Genomic DNA, 17,651 nt, shown 5'->3' on the forward strand with positions numbered 1-17,651 from the left:
TCTGATTCCACAGCTTGCACGGGAGAGCAGCTGTTTCCCTTACAAAAATGCTGATGGAGTCCTCTTGTGGAGGTCTCCAGCATTACAGCATAAGGAACAACACAATGCTCAACAGAACGGCTGTGCTTCATGGCACAGCTGTATCACAGCAACCTGGGTGGAATTACTGACAGAATATAGATTGAAGTTCACTGCAGGGCCTACAGTTCTGATTATGTATCTCTGTCTGGACAGATGAATTAGTTGTAGCGAATTTTATTCATAAAACGGGACCTAAGCTTTTCAAGTTTGTAGAATCCATGACAGCAACAGGCAAAGCTCAGTCATTTCACACACACAGTGAAAAATGGCTTCAACATTCCTTTCTGAAATTCTTTACATATGAAATGCATCATCTTTTTTTCCTTCTAGATCTTTGATTCCAGTAAACTGATCAGTGGAGGAAAGGGACACTGAAGGCAAGACTACCTGCTACTGCCTTTACCCCCATAGAACTGACCTTTTTCCCAAACTATACCAGATTGAACGTTAATAAAGACATATATCTTTTACACATATATACATATATATGTGTGTGTGTTTATGAATTGCTAATTGCCTATCCAGAGAAGTGGTACACAAAGATGATGTTTATCAGTTCTAGCTGACATGAGTATTTGCTGTTCCTTATTCAGTATTTCAGCACCTTGGAAAGGAGCTACTAAGGGAAGTACAGAGCAAGTTTTTATGTAGTAGCTCAACTGCTGTGCTTTCACCGAAGAAAAATATCGATCACCACAGTGGTAGAAGTCAAGGCACACGCTAAAAGCCCAGGAGAGACACTGGCAAAAGCCAAGGCATGTGCTAAACTCAGGGCAACAAAGATCAATAGGAAGTGCTTGGGAAAGTAATGAAGAGTAACAGGCCAATTTTTAACAAGTAAGCTCCTAAAAAATCTCTAAACTTAGTGAAAAAGTTCCCTAAAGGCACTTCTGCTTAATATTATTGTTTTGAGTTTACTAAAGTACTAAAGTGTTTGAAAGTTTAACCAATCACAACCCAACAGTTTTGCTAATTTATAAAAATAAGAATAGCAAATGTAGTTTAAACTATACCATGTAGACATCGAATTCATCCAGGCATCTGAAAGGAGATTCAGTAATTGACCATAGGGAAAGAATGAAACAAACTGTTGAGAAGGAACGTTCGCCTCCTGATAAAGATCTCACATTGCTCAGGGCATGTTTGTCCTCCTCTCCAGGTTGAACCTGGAAATAAAAATAACAGAGCAAATGTTAAACGTGGAAACTTATTAATAGAGAAGTTACTATAACTGCTAATGCATTACATATGATGTAGAGACATCACTTGAGAAGAAATGTATGCATTTCCCCACCATTCTGGAAGGGATCCAGAATGAAATGGCTCTGAACTATTTTAAAACACATTTCTAGGACCACCACAGCTTTCCCCACTGCGGCAGAACGTGCTGAACAGATTAAATAAATGACTCTGCCAGCATTTTCTTATTCAGTTCTCTATTTTAATAGCCATGAAATGTTATTAAATAAACTGCTAACCAGCATTGTTGTATTAGAGAAAAATCCAATGGCTACCCCAGCTATTACAGAAAAGCAGGTAATTGATTCACAGCTGCAGTTAAAGGAGGAGTATTTTATTCATCAGAGTAAGTGCGACATTGAAAACAACTGGTTCCATTGCTTATGGTGACACCTTGTGGCATTCTACCTAATTAAACCTAAGCACTTTCTCAGCTTGTTTACTAAGTTACCTTCAAATTAAATTACATTTAATAAACTAAGCATGAAAACATGTTGCTGTTGCAGCAGTTTGTTGGTTTTTTATTATTATTTTTGGGGGTTTTATGGGTTCAATTTCCTTGATTACACTTAGATCTCATGCATAAGAAACGTGAAACATCAGCAGAAAAAGAAAAATTAGCTGATAAAGTTATACCATGACTTGACATCTCATGGGCTCAGTTTGAGTGTTCTGGATACCTGACCTTCACCTGTTTAATGAGGACGATGTCAACAACTATTTAAGCCATAGCTACACATTCTCCCCTCAATTCCTAGAACTGAAGCCTCCCACAGAAAAAAAAATATATATATACTCCATGGTTAAGATTTTTTGTTTTTTTTTTTTTGAGGGGGGGGGGGGCACATTAAGAGATACACATTTACAGAATACACAAATAATAGGTAACATTGAGAGCTATCAGCTGCTTAAAGGAAATAGCCATTACACATTCACACAGATACAGCAAAGCTCCATATCAATGATACAGGGATGAATAATTTTGAAAGACTAATTCAGATGACTGATGAATGAACTCCTAATACGAAGAAAAACAACTATTTTAACCCACATTATCACACTTGAAGTAATATAAAATAACTTACTGTTATTGAAAGTGTCTCATTTTTGTGATCAAATATTATTCTTCCACTGCAACCTCGAATGCGCAGCAAGTAGTCAAAGTACAGTTTGCATCGTAAAGAAAGGAGCCTTAAATCGATTAAATCACACAAACAACATATCAGCATGTTTTAAAATACTTGAAAAAGCAACAACACACTATTTTTTTAATTAAATCAGCAGCTTCACATCAGAATCTCAAATGCTGAGTCCTACTCTATTAATAACGTTTTCCTACATCAAATCATCATAAAGCCATCCCATGCGGCTGACTTTAGATACGGGATGTACTGGTGAGACTCGTGGACACACAAGCAAAGAAATCCAGAAGTAATGGCTTTGTACTTTCTTTAACACCTGATTTAATAGATGGCTTTGTACTTTCTGTAAGTTTAACACCTGCTCTAATAGACTTTTCAGATGCTTCTTCCACAGCTCTAACAGAAAAAGGACTATATTCTGCTAATTCTGCTATGATTTCAGGCTTTGAAACAGATTTGAGTCTAAGAGAGCTCTATTGCTGTAAAAATATCTTAATTCTTAGAAGCCTGCTCTGTAATTCACCCTCTGAAGCACAGGCACCAACTACATACCACCAGTATATTTTGATGGCCAATGAATGCAACCTCAGATACCAGTGAACCACACTCCTCAACCAGTAGATCTGAAGAGCAGCAGAAACAACTTTTTATCATAAACATTCAAATTATATTCAAATATAATGTCAAGTGTGTGTGGATTTTTTTAATATATTGTTTAATACTTTTATCTACATCCTAGTTACCTGAAAATTAAAACTACAGTAAAACCACCCTACCTTAAGAACCGACGATATATGCTGAATCTCTGTGTCATTATTTCTTCCAGCAGCCTAATAAATTTCTTTAAGTTATTTACTTTACTGTTTGCATCCTCATATCTCTCCTTTGCATCAAGAAATCGCCTGTTTTAATTAACAGAAAGTTTAGCATTAACATGTACTAGACTAAAACCAAGCAATTATTGCAAATGCTGAAAATCAATATAATAATTAAAATATTCAAACAGAAATTGTACTGTAAGGCTCCATATTGTAGCTAAAAGCATTTCAACACATCAGGTAATCCATGACAAAAAGAGAACAAATAAGTTTTGCTTCTATTTGTTTTTCTGTTAAACAGAACCTCTTGTACCACAGAGAAGTAATGACCGAGCTTTCTAACTAGAGAAATGCTTAATGCTCTGTGCATCTCAGAGCAAGAGTGAGTTTTGATGCAGTCATAATTAGAGTACCTCTAAATACTTAAGTACAAGTGTTTAATTATTGGCAATTTCAGAGTATCAACCCCATGTAAAACCTACCCACAGTGGAGGTTCAACTCTCACAAGACCATTCATTACCAGTTGACTGCGCAATCAATACAGTATGTTTCTATACATTCATCTGTTGCTTTAGTATGAAAAACACATGAATGCCCTCTAAGAAAACCAGTGTTTCTCTCTTCTATCTTACCTGAACTAGACAAACATTAATAATAACTTACTGTATTATTTCTTCTGTGTTTCCACGGTGACTTTTTTCTGTCTTTATCCTCTCTCTCAAGCGATTCATTTCTGCATCAAGACTCTTCACAGTGCGGCTGACTTCTATGCGCTCTGAGTAGATTTGCCTGGCCTGTGCAGTTTTTTCCTACAGAATCATTTGAAATTCAATTAGCTGTTACAGCTTTAATACGTCTGTTAGTCTTTGCTACAAATATTGTGTGCAACAGAAGAGGCAACGCTTCCAAGTCAATCTAGAGTTCTTGTAATATTCTTTGTGTACGCTCACTACAACAAAATTATTGTTACCATCATCAATGTTACTAACAGCATTTCTGAAGAGGCAGTTATTTCAGTACTAACAACGATATATGGCAATTTTAACGTATTCACTGTTATTTATTTAATACAGATAAATGAGCAAATAAACACCATATTTCAGTAGGACTTAATTGTCTAAATGCTTCCATAAAGAATTTTATAGTGAGTCTGTAAAGCTTAACAAGTTCAGCCACTGAAAGGTCAGGTATGAAATCTGTACAGGAGAACAATCTGTCTCTCAAAAAGCAGAATGGTAAAATTCAGATTAACTTAAAATATAACCGTTCAGTTATCAAGACTGACTTGGTGCTCTGCCAGACAAAGATGCTTTGATTCATTTACACAGTCTACTTAACTACACACAAATAGCTTAGAACATAATTAAGAAAATATTCAGCTTACCAAGTACTAACCATCATCTGTATGCTATAAAAGTAGAAGGATTAATTACCTCCAATTCTTTCTCCTTAGCAGCTAGTAATTCTTTATGCTTTTTTATGCAAGCCAAGTGCTCTTTCTTTTTGTCTTCATAGTACTGCAAATGACGTCTTCTGTTTTCCACTTCTGAGTCCGCTTTGTCCAATTCATCCTATTTTGAGGTAGTGGAGATGTGAAATGTGAACTTGTATGAGGCAGATGCTTAAGCACCTCCACACACTTCTCAAATGTAACCCCACTGTTTTGAAAAACAGATTTTAGAAGGAATGTTCCTACTGAATCCAAAGTCCAGAAGCTTTAATAGCAACTTATGAGGAAGTCTACACTCATTTCTGACAAGAACATAGCAAATGGTTTTAAGAATCAGTACTGGTTTTGGTTGAGACAAATTTTTCTTAGCTCTTACAGTGCTAAGTTTTATATGAGTGACCAAAACAACATTGATTACAGGCCAGAGTTTCAGCTACATGTGGTGAACTAACCCTGACCACCTGCCAGTTACCTACTGAGCTATTCCCTTCACTGTCCCTCCTTAAACAGAACAAAAAAAAAACATGTACACTGAAAAAAGCTCATAGGTCAAGACAAAGACAAGGAGATCATTTACCAGTCACCCTCATAGGCAAAACTGATTCATCTTGGGAAAGACTAATTTACTGTCAATTAATAGTCTAGTGAGAAACAAGAAAATAACTAAAAACATCTACCTACCACTTCTCTCCAGTCTCGACTTTGCTCCTTCACTCCTAGTTTCTCCACCTTAGAGGTACAAGGTGAATGGGGAATGGAGGCTGTGATATTCATGGCTCAGCTCTGCCCAGCAGCTGCTCCCTTTCAGAGCAGCTGGAGTTGGCTCTGATTTGATACGGGGCAGCTGCTGGGCTCTGCTCAGAGGCCACCCCTGCAACTCTCCCACTACTAAAACCTTGCCATGTAAACCCAGTGTATTATCAGTAAGCAGCACTTACACAATGCTGAGGTATTTTCAGCCTTTCGCGCTACTCTGACAGCGAGAAGGGTGGGAGTGCACAAGATGTTGGAAGAGGACAAAACCAGAACCACTGACCCAAATGGACTTTCCAAACACACGACATCACACTCAACAATAAAAGCTGGGAAATAAAGGATGAGAAGAGTGACAGACCTGGAGTAATGGCGTGTGTCTTCCAAAGAAATCGCTATGCATGATGGAGACCTAGTTTCCTGGAAGTGGCTGAACATCTGCCTGCTGGAAGCTAAAGAATCTCTTTATTTTGCTTGTATACACTCTTTGTGATCTACCTAGTAACCTGCCTTACTCTCAGACCACAAGATTTCTCAGTTTTACTCCTCCTCTGATTTTCTTCCTCATCTCAAATTTGGGGGAGTGTGTGGGAAGCAGCAGGTCGCCGAGGTGCTTACCAGAGTTAAACCACAATGGAATTGAACCTTGATGAGATGTTCTTTCTACTAAACCCCTCCAAAACACATTTATTGTGTGTACTCCATTTTAACCAGATCTTCTGATGCACTTGATTATCTGGCTGTGCAAAAGTTCAGTGTTCAGAGAATTTTGTCTATCAAATAGTGTTACTGTGCTCTTTTAGTTTCCATGGAAATACATAGGAAGCATTACTTTTGGAGCATGACATGTTGATGCAGTGGAATTGACTTCATGTCTTTTCAGAAACACTTTGCTGATAGAGTTATCAAGAATGACAATGTAAAATAAAAGGCAATTTCATTCCTCATCCCTGTTAATTAGTACATGGCTTACCTTAAAAAGAAATAACAAAAAGAATCAAGAATACTAAAACAAATGAAAACCATCAGCAACGATAAAGAATGATTTCACTTTTAGTAATCATATCTTAAAAGCTACAGTTTGATATATGCTGATTGTTTAAGAATTTCCACAACAGATATACTGTATTTAATATATTTATCAGTTATTTTCCTTACCTGTTTCCTTCCCCTTCTTGTTTACTCTTGCTTTCCTAATTCAGACTGACTGCGTATCAATACACAGTTTATGTGAGGCACAGAAGAGATATCTGAGGTGATAAATCTTGGTTCCTACTCATTCCCTTCTTTCACAGGTTTTGAACACATTTAATATGCTGAACTCTGTTACTCCAATTTTAAACCATTAATTCTTGTAGTATGAGATTGCCAAGATTCCATTTGCCAACACCAAATTTTGCATTTACCCTAAGTTTACTTAAGGTAAATCTTATCTTGTGTTTCCAAGTACACTCTCTAATCCAGAAGAATCAAAACCATGTAATGGTACCTTCTGTGACTGTGTAGCTTTATAAAACAGCCATTTCATATAGAACTCCAAATACTATTTTAAAAACTGACCAATTATGAATATTCTTAGCCAGGCCTTGGCAAAAAGAAGATCATCTCTTGTTTTGACTATTTTCTCAGGTAGGCCTTAAATCTATCAGGAAGGACCATCCTGCTTCCATTTAAACAAAAAATAAAATGTGGAGGTGTTGCTACCTTAATTGGATTAGTGGTATCTTCTACTTTATTCATTTTCTCTTTAATTTCTTCAAATCGTTCCTCAGCTGCCTGAAGAATCTTCTTCAGTTCTTCCATTTTTCTGCTTTCTTCCTGCATTTCTTGTTTTACAGTTTCCATCTTTTTTTTGTTTTCTTCAGCCACGTCTTCCTGTCAAAATATATTAAAATAAAGAACAAAAGGAAGACGTGCATTTGCATAGTACCTAATTTTTTTTACAGGAATAAAGGACGAGTTACTGCTCTGTCACTGCTCCCAAGACAATCATGCCATTCCTAACTGATTATCACCATACATACTTCCTTAAAATGACAAATATTAGGGAAAAGATTTAAATGGAAACTTGCATTATACTTAGATGCTTCTTCACAGGATAAACATGCATTTTCCTACACCAACAGGACTTGACTGCCTGAAACAAACGAAACCCTAAAGCCTAAAGGAGCTTGCAGAATCCCTACCTAATGTTTCTTTACTCTTGGAGTATGCTTTGAAATCAGGTCAGTGCTGGGGCCTGTCCTCTTCAACATCTTTACTGATGACCTGGAAGAGGGCATTGAGTGCGCCCTCAGTAAGTTCGTGAATGACACCAAATTGGTGGGGAGTGTTGATCTGCCTGAGGGTAGCGAGGCCCTGCAGAGGGATCTGGATAGGATGGAGAGCTGGGCCGAAGCCAACGGGATGAGGTTCAACAAGACCAAATGCCAGGTCCTGCACTTTGGCCACAACAACCCCAGGCAGCGCTATAGGCTTGGGGCAGAGTGGCTGGAGGACTGTGTGGAGGAAATGGACCTGGGGTTATTGGTAATGGTTGGACTGGATGATCTTCTAGGTCTTTTCCAACCTTGATAATTCTGTGGTTCTGTGAAATCTTTACTCACATGTGCACAGAAAGGCAGCTTACTGATAAAATAAAAAGTTATGCAACTCATCCTCTCTGTGATCGCAGATAAAATAGTGGGAAAACTAAAACAAGCATGGAATTCAAACAAAACATTTGCAGACAGGATAATTAACAACATTTATCACCCTGAATCTCAGTATTTAGATCTTCATCATCTAAATGTTAGTTTATTAAAGAATAACACTTGAAACAGTATAACTACTAATGAACAAATCACTATTCTGTTCTTAAAGCACAAATCATAGATCCTGAGAATATAAGAACAAGCACTTTGAATAAACCATAGCTGTATGATCCTTCCATAAGTCGGTATTTGCACTTTAAAACATAAAACTCCATGGTAAAACAGCAACAAAGCAAGAAACTATGGATTCAGGGCAGAGAAGTAATGTAGTGACAAATTAACAGAATCAAAGAATGGCCTGGGTTGAAAAGGACCACAATGACCATCTAGTTTCAATCCTCCTGCTATGTGCAGGGTCACCAACTATCAGACGAGGCTGCCCAGAGCCACATCCAGCCTGGCCTTCAATGCCTCCAGGGATGGAGCATCTACAGCCTCCTTCGGCAACCTGATCTGTTGTGTCACCACCCTCTGTGTGAAAAACTTCCTCCTAATACCTAACCTAAACGTTCCCTATCTTAGTTAAAACCATTCCTCCTTGCCCTATTTTTATCTACCTTTGTGAACAGCTATTCCCCCTCCTGTTTATATAATCCTTTCAATTACTGGAAGGCCACAATGAGGTCTCCCTGAAGCCTTGTCTTCTCCAAGCTGAACAAGTCCAGTTTCCTCAGCCTTCCTTCATATTATGGTGAAGAGTGTCCTTTATCTATGCTTTGATGATGCCACTTCTGAGCTCCAAACCTACATTCACTGTTTCTCCCTAACTAAAATGTTATGGCACTGTACAATTCAAATAACCGATGAAAATTCACAGAATATATCTTTACGCCACCACCTCGCCTTCCATGCACCCAGAGTGCACCGCTCAGTTGAAGATAATTATGGACTTTCTGTAAAGCATACAATTTTTTGCTCTTTTGCTCTTTATCCAACTTTCACCCTGAATGATAATCTAGGGTATCTAGGTTGTCTGCTTGCTTCTAATTTTCAATTGCTGTCAACATTCAAGGATATTTGCCCACATCCTTATTAGATAAAATTGGATAATCTTTTCTTACTAATACACGGATGTCCATATACTGGGTTTCGTCGACATTCTCAAGATCTGCTATCTCTGCTGCTGTTCTTCGTATCTTTGTCTAGAAAAAAAAATATATTAATAAGCTTACCTAAAAAAGAAAGGATGCTTAATTCATTGAAATCAATATATAAAGTAATATATTTCAACTTAAACCTTCATCAGTGGCTATGAGACAGAGAATTCTTCCTGCCTACCTATGGAATTCATTTCTATAAGACAGAACTTAATGTGAAAATAATACATACTTTAAATCATTAAATTATAACCACTTTTCCACTTAACATGAAATATGAATTAAAAACATTCTACATCCATTTAATACAAATTTACGTGCCATTTGTGTGCTGGCTCTTATTTGTGATTTACTGATATGTAACACACAAGGTTATATTCATCTCGTATTTCCTAACAGTAACATCATTAGTCACCATAAATATTTATCACACCCACTAGCATTGGAAGTCTTGCAGAAAACAAGTAAAAGTGAAATAGGAAAAGACTGACCAGCATCTAAAAAGAAACACTGTGCCTATTTTTACCTGTAGTTCTTTTTGGTAATGTTGATGATGATGAAGATGACTTTCATTCTGCTTAATTTCATTTTCAGCGGAAGACAAACGTTGCTGAGATGCTGCCAACTGTGCTTTCTGGCTTCTAATTTCATTCTCCAAGAGACTTTAAAAAAAAAAAAAAAAAAGTGATATTGGGATGTTATTATATGCACACACAAAGATAAATGTGCAACAAAGCAAAGCATACAAAAGCACAAAAAATGTCTTAGGTTTGTTATCATTGGATGGTTTTACTGATCAGTAAAGAAATACCAAACCTCGACAGTCGAGCTCAGAGTTGGTAACTACCAGATAATGGTTGTTTAGTCCCAGGTGAACAAAGCGTTGATGTAATTTGAACAACTTGTAACCTTTGCAGCTGTAGTGAACAAGCCAAATACCTGAACTAAACTGCAGAATTACTTGTAAAAATATCAATGCATCTTGAGAGAAAACAAACGCTTTGACTAGGAAAACCCTACTTCCAAACGCAGATAAAATAATATGAAAAAAATATTCCATGCATTCTCATACATTTCTTTCTATTAAAACGTTCACGGACTTCCATGAGTTTTTTCAGCATGTGGTAAACCCATTTGAAATGCAAAATAAAACCTATATTTTTTATCAACAAAAAACACCCACAATTTTTGTGTTTAAGTAATTTAATCAACTTTTTACCTTTTGTTTCAGATGCATTAAATTGATTGGACTGATCATGTCTCATCCCAGACTCAGTGTTTAATAATTTTCATATACACCATTCCTGATGAATGTTTCGTTACTTTGGGTTACATTTGGTATTTCAGTGTCCCCAGTTTGCTGGATGAGAATTCAAGATTTTAAAAATCCAACCCGATTTCAAAGATAAACTACTGATTATTTCAATAGCAAAAAGCATTGAAAGAGAAGTTTTCCAGAATTCTCAATTCACAAAAAGGACATGTAAACCTCAGAGTGGAAGAGAGGAGAGTAGTGGAGAGAGGGTGTCTCTGATGCACACACATCCAAACAGACAAATACACAATTTCATTATTCACATCAATAAATACATGTATGGATTTGTTTCTTTTTTTTTTTTTTAAACAAAAACAACATTGCAAGTTGCTAACCTTATTTCTCCTTCAACATCTTTGCTTAGATACTTGGGTCTGAGGTAATCAGAAGAATAATATCGTCTGTTAAATACTTGATCACCTTCAGCAGTGAAAGCTTCTTTACAATTTTTTGGAGGACTGTTAGACTGCATTACTTCACGAGCTTTAGAGCCACTCTGAAAAACAAAATTGCCTCATCATACCCTATAGAAAATTCACCACATTTACAGAAACCATTTTAAAACAGATCTAGCAGTTCTCATTCCTAACAATAAACAAGAAATGCAAAAATGAATAATTTGAAAAAGTCTGTTATGTCTAAAGTCTGCTTTTCTCCATTGAGTAAGACATTCACGTTCTCAAAAACAACCCACTTAGTTTAGCTGCCAGTTTCTAAATTGTAAATTATGTAGTCTGATCGGTGTCTTGTAATTTGCCATGGGAAAAAAAAAATCAATAATCAAAAGGTCACTACACACTAAGTATATTTAATTATCAGAAGTGGAATATAAACAGAGGAAATAATGTTTCAAAGAGATGTGCTAAGTACATCAAACAAAATTAAATTAAAGAAAATTGGGAAATCTGCTGGTAAAAACAATTGCCAGTGTCAGAGTAAGTGGTCTGAGGAAATCAATATTTATACACTCATCCATTCTGAAGTATTATTTCTACTCTACACCACACCTCTTCAATTTTTTCCAGATTCATTTGAAGTTGTTCAGTTAGGTCTTAAAAGGACCAGATGGAAACACAACCGGATGGAAAACAATTTCATGTAGATGTGAGTGGGTGAATGTCTAAAAAGATGATTTTGAATTCTCAAGCACAAGCCTGCTACTTGCCAGGTTCATGCAGAAGGGGTGACTACAAGTTCTGGTAACACACAGACTACATGAAACTGACACATCCTGAATCCGACAATTAGTAGAGACAGAAATTAGGAGACTGATTATTGGCATACATTTTAAGACTGGATAAACAGATAAACTAGGGGTCCGGGAAAGGTGATACATACTCTCAGAATAAACTGGGACAATCCTGGAACGAAACAGGGAGACCTGTGCAGAAAAATGCCAAGGAATACCCAGGGATGTTGGCCAACACCACCCCAAGCAGCCACACAGCAGAAATCTGATTTTCTGCCTGACCAGACGTGATCGCCCACTAGAGAGGGAAATCAAGATGTATGAACACAGTGGTTTAGCTAGGCAGTGAAGGGAGTGAGGAAATAAGAAGAATAAAAATCTTATTGATTCTTAAATAAGGCCCATACTTAGGGTCACGATAGTCACCGTCAGTTTAACTCTGTCTAAGCAGAAAATGGTGTTCAAAGTGGGATACTGACAGCATATTAAGTGTCACGAGGGCCTTTACGGGAAGCCTTCCAGCAGAAATGCACATCTGTGCACTGCATTAAAACACTGATAATTGTTGCAGTTTGGGTCCAGTGAGCCAACAGAGACCTCACCTCCTCTCAGTTCAAGTTATGCTTCATCGAATCATAGAATGGCTGGGTTGGAAGGGACCTTGAAGTCCAAGGAGCTCCAATCACTCAGCCTTTCAGAGATGGAATTCTTTGTTCAGTGTTTGTGATAAGCAAAAAACAGAGAAAGTGCTGTATTTACTATACAAAGAGAAAATGCCTTTCTTTAATGGACTGTAGGGAGTGGAGAGCCTTACTTTAATTAGGAGGACCTTTTCTATACCCCTCACATTGATCAAACAGTTAGCAACTGCTGCACCATCTATTTCCAGTGCTGTGAGAACTGACGGGAACTCTGGATGATGAACTCCACTGAAGAAAAGAAGAAAAAAACAACCATGCATAAAACTTACACAAAATTCTTTAAATCACATTACAAATAGTTCCTTTCAACTCTTAATAATTTAAACCACTGTAGGTATGTAATAACATTCCAATCACAACTTACCTTCGTCTAACATCATAAATCTTATCATGAAATTTATTTACAATTATTGGAGGTCTAGCTCCACGTGGATAATATTTTGACATCAGTTGCTGAAGAATTCTTTCATCACTATGATTGTCGCAGCAAAATGCCTGAACTAAGGTCTTTAAACAAGCTTCAATAGCCAGAGTCAGTTCAGGATCTTTTGGATGAATGAAAGCACCTAAACAAACATAAAGGGCAAGGCTTTAGCTTAGGTCCATAACATATTTAAGAAGTATATTTTTATCACTACAGGTTTTTGGGTTTGTTATTTTTTTTTTTCATCTTTTTAGAGAATCTGAAATAGATCTCTATTAAAAGAAGAAAGAAAACAAAATAAAAGCAAAAGTTAACTAAAGAAGAAAAAGCTCCAAAACACACAGGCCATCCCTAAGAACACAGACAATATCTCTCCATAGAGAAGCCTACACATATAGGCCTACTTCTTTCCCCCCCCCGCTAAAAATTCTACAATGTCACTATTAATTGTATTATGATACATATCTAATGGCAGAAAAGCAAGATCAAACCAGGGCAAAGATCACTTACTAACAATTTCAGGCTTTAAGCCTGAAGGCAGAGGAACAGCTACAGTGCAAATCAAACTACTGTGAGGATATCCACTGTATCACTTGTTTACAGGCGTTTACACATCCTCCCTCTGCAGTAAGCATCTGGTACTCCCATTAATTAAGCATTCTGCCTTTTTATTTACCTCTAGAATATGCTGAAGTCTTTACTGCCACTTACAAATCGAACATAGCTTTGAATCATAGAAAGGGTTCAGTTGGAGGGGACCTCAAAGATCACGAAGCTCCAACACCCCTGACACAGGCAGGGCCACCAGCCTCCACATCTAATACTAGACCAGGCTGCCCAGGGTACCATCCAACCTGGCCCTGAACACCTCCAGGGATGGGGCATCCACAGTCTCTCTGGGCAACTGTTCCAGCACCTCACCACTCTCTCTGTAAGGAATTTCTCCCTGATATCCAACCTGAGTCTTCCCTCCATCGACTTAAAGCCATTTCCCCTTGTCCTGCTGTCATCTTCTCTTTCAAAGAGTTGTCTCCCCTCCTGTTTATAGGCTCCATTTAGATACTGAAAGACTGCAATGAGGTCACCTCGCAGCCTTCCCTTCTCCAGGCTGAACAAGCCCAGCTCCCTCAGCCTGTCTTTGTAGGGGAGGTGCTTCAGCCCTCTGACTGTGGCCCTCTGAACCCTCTCCAACAGCTCCCTGTGTTTCTTTTTGGGATCTGGGGCCCCCCGTACTTTGAATATCTCTGACAGACACAAACAAAATCAAACTTTCCAAGAAAGTTTTTTCTAAGCTGCTCCATGCAAAACATCTCAAGCAAGACAACACCACAAAGCTGTCACTGTATATTTTAAGCAAAAACCTGTCTGACAGTAGGACAGTGCTATCACCAAGCTACAATCAATGAGAGCACAGAAGGGTGATGTGACACATAAAGACTGTCATCTCACTGACGTAATACTCTACACGAGCTCTATGCAACATGCAGAAGAGACCTGCAACACAGAAGGAAGCTCAAGTATTTTGCAATGAAATCCTACCTATGGTATAATCTTTTAGTATACATTGGCAGCCACACACAGAACTTCCCTCTGTATTTACCCGACTAAAGATACTTTTGAAGCTTCATAAACAACAGTTTTTCTGAAGGCCACAGTTGACGTTATTAGCTCTTCAATAAAACCCATAAGGAAAAAGCCCAAAAATTTATCTTGAAAAAGCTGAAAAGCTGCCATTCTTACCTAAAGGTCCAACAGGTTTGTGTTTAAATTGCCCTTGCCTAAAGGCTACTTCAACTTCTTCAAGCAGTGATGGCATATGTTGTCCAAATCTTTTAAAGGTGTTTGTTTTACTATCTCTCAGCTCTCTCAGGTGCTTCTGTTTAGCATCCAAGTCTTGTCTCACAACAGAGTCTTCTCTCCTAAGATAAGAAATTTTTTTTCCAATAGCCTTAGTTTCACAGAAATAGTTATCAACTTATTTCAAAACCTAGGAACAATTTGTTTTTCTAGTTTAGTAATGGGTAAATAGTCATCTAAAGCAGGTGGTTCAAAGTCTCTATAAATCTGCACTTAGATACAATAGATACAATAGTTATCCTGTACAGCTTTGTTAACACACAACAATTTTCTAGCTTCAGCCATATTTTGCCAAAGAAAAGTTTAGCAAGTCCAATAATAACTGAGGAAGGAAGTAGGTGGGGGAAGCAAATACAGAAACTGAAGCCTAATCTGTCAAGAACATGAGGAATTGCAAGTACTTACAAAGTACAATTACATTCAAAAACTGTAACTTACTTAAGTTTAACAAACTCTTCTTTATGCTTATAAATAGCTTGCTGAAACTGATCCATCTGTTGGCCAATCATTATTTCTTCATCATGAAGCACCTTCAGTTTCTCCTTTAGCTGTGTGATTTTCCTTTGCCTTTCCTGCCTTTCAGGCTCTGAAGCCTGATAAGCACTAGAAGAAATAATCATACTTATTTGTATTTGTATTTGAAAACTGCACAAAAATCTGTGATACAGACTATTTGCATGCAACATACATAAGATATATGTATCAAACAGTTATATTTAAGATTCAGAGCATTTACAAGATCTACAAAACAAGTACCAGTGATTTATTTCATTTTTCATTTGCAATCATACATAACTCTTCCCTAGTTGCATTTCTATTACATTTGGTTTAATATTAGATCAATCATTTTGCAACACTGTATAAGCTAAAAAAATGTCATCAGGAAAAAGGCTTTTTTTTTCTGCCCAATTGCCTCATCATCATACAATGAAAACCTCATCATACAAAGCAGAGATGTTTAAATATTTAAGTGGAGCCTATGAAAGATTAAACAAATGTTTTCTCTTACCTTAGATTTTCACATTACTCAGAAGAGCTGACTCTGTACATATCTATACACTAACAAAACAACATCGGAGTATGAATATTTACCTCTTTTTCATTTCCTCAATTCGGTTATGTAGCTGTTCATCATCTTTTGCCAGACGTTTCAGCTCAGTTCTGACGCGATTATAAAGCACCTATTAAGGAAATAGAACATATTAGTTTAATGGAAGAGTAATTTCAACATAGAATTACAGTTTTGAGGAAGTAAACACTGAACTCCGTCTGTAAAAAATTATCAATACTTGAGACCAAAAGAACTTTAATTTGAAGTTAATTTTGTTATCCCTTCCTTTTCACGTTTGAATCTTATTAGTGCCAACTTAAGCTGTCTATTTCTTAACACGTGAGTAAAGATATAAACTCTATCACCACAAACAGAAGCTGCTTGTCAGTCAAGCCAGAAATTACACCTATTTTGAACTACATTGAGCTATATGACATTCATAAAGCCTAAACGCAGTAGTACATATGGGTACAGCATGGACAGGATTCAGGTTTTAAATCAGCTCCTTTGCCTACCTCAGCTTCATTGACTGCTTTTCTTCTTGTCTGAACTTCAGCTTTTGAAGACATACACTGAGTATGCAGGGCTTCCGCTTCACCATTTACTGTTATCAGCTTCTCTTGTATTGCTTTGCACTTTTCTTCTGCCTCATTTATTTTTATCTTTAGGGCAACAAGAGAATTATATGCATTTATAAGTGAAAAAAAAATAAATCTTCAAAATCTCTTCATGCTATAGAAGAAATATGTCTGAACAGAATCCATCTGCTAACATGTCTTATAGGTAATTGACACAACAGATATGCAAAGAGGAAAATAAACTCAGGAGCACACTCTGAAAACCAATGAATTACCAAACCTTCTTTTCTTACTCAGGTTTTACTCAAACATCAGACACTTTCTACAAGTGCACTGACATGGAAAGAGATGAGAGCAGCATCCAGACAAAGCTTCCTCAATACTACACAGATAGATATGTATGGCCATAAAGTAAAAACACTTGATTTGCAAATGCAAATTTCTATTCCTGAGCCAAGGAGACTAGAAATTTAACATCTGGTTTTGAAAGCTCTTACGTACCTGACATTCTTCCAGCTTCTGATCAAACTTCACTGTATTTTCTTCTTCAGCTTTGACACCTTCTCTGATCGGCTGTATTTCTCTCTCCATCTCAGCCACCTAAATACAAGCATGTATCAGAATGTCTGCATTGATTCAGAAATAATTTAAAGTAAGTTTCGCTTGAGGAAACATTCTAGCAAGAAATTTACCACTGCCCACGCCATTTTATGTTTCAGTTCTTCAAGGCGTTTCTGCATTTCATTCACACACTCGATGCTTTCATAGCGTTCCTTTTCTTCACAGTAAATTCGCTTAAGCTCTTTTAGACGCTGAAAAAAAAAAGGTTCAACTGTGAGTACATAAAGCTACAATGCAATGAAATATTGGAAAGATACATTCAGAGCTTAATAGCTTAACTACTAATTATTTCAGTGCTCAAAACAGTACTAACAATTATTATAACTTGAATATACCTCTACTCCTTGCTCAATCTGAAGACGTGTATTTTCTTTAGTTTTCATGATATATGAATAGTCTTCTTTCATTTGCTCCAGCTGAGTTGCCTTCATAAAAAACTAGCAGGGAATTAAGATGCAAATGTCAGATTCACCAGCAAACCTAAATTAACTTTAAATAGATAACATAGAAAAATCATAGAATGGCCTGGGTTGAAAATGACCACAGTGATCATCCAGTTTCAACCCCCCTGTTATGTGCAT

General features: G+C 37.1%; 1 protein-coding gene across 12 annotated transcripts in view; it reads right to left on the bottom strand.

Moving 5' to 3' along the window:
* Positions 1-17,651, bottom strand: part of SMC6 (structural maintenance of chromosomes 6) — a 28,798-nt gene that overhangs the window by 2,192 nt on the left and 8,955 nt on the right. For 7 of the 12 annotated variants that reach the window (XM_085542209.1, XM_085542212.1, XM_085542210.1 and 4 more), the window contains 18 exons: positions 17,406-17,507; positions 17,142-17,261; positions 16,951-17,049; positions 16,387-16,533; positions 15,913-16,001; positions 15,259-15,423; positions 14,704-14,882; positions 12,904-13,105; positions 12,653-12,767; positions 10,985-11,145; positions 9,861-9,996; positions 9,299-9,379; positions 7,189-7,359; positions 4,715-4,852; positions 3,945-4,090; positions 3,239-3,364; positions 2,406-2,511; positions 1,095-1,247 (listed from right to left, as the gene is read on the bottom strand). In XM_085542209.1, coding sequence (XP_085398335.1) covers positions 1,095-1,247; positions 2,406-2,511; positions 3,239-3,364; positions 3,945-4,090; positions 4,715-4,852; positions 7,189-7,359; positions 9,299-9,379; positions 9,861-9,996; positions 10,985-11,145; positions 12,653-12,767; positions 12,904-13,105; positions 14,704-14,882; positions 15,259-15,423; positions 15,913-16,001; positions 16,387-16,533; positions 16,951-17,049; positions 17,142-17,261; positions 17,406-17,507 — 2,436 coding nt within the window. Of the gene's footprint in view, positions 1-1,094; positions 1,248-2,405; positions 2,512-3,014; positions 3,086-3,238; positions 3,365-3,944; positions 4,091-4,714; positions 4,853-7,188; positions 7,360-9,298; positions 9,380-9,860; positions 9,997-10,984; positions 11,146-12,652; positions 12,768-12,903; positions 13,106-14,703; positions 14,883-15,258; positions 15,424-15,912; positions 16,002-16,386; positions 16,534-16,950; positions 17,050-17,141; positions 17,262-17,405; positions 17,508-17,651 lie in introns of those variants that run through there. The other 5 variants (XR_014944262.1, XR_014944264.1, XR_014944263.1 and 2 more) reach the window with 2 other exon arrangements.

The sequence above is a fragment of the Coturnix japonica genome, chromosome 3 (assembly GCF_054131305.1).
Source record: "Coturnix japonica strain WE chromosome 3, WE-NBRP24, whole genome shotgun sequence".
In the NCBI taxonomy this organism is placed as follows: domain Eukaryota; kingdom Metazoa; phylum Chordata; class Aves; order Galliformes; family Phasianidae; genus Coturnix; species Coturnix japonica.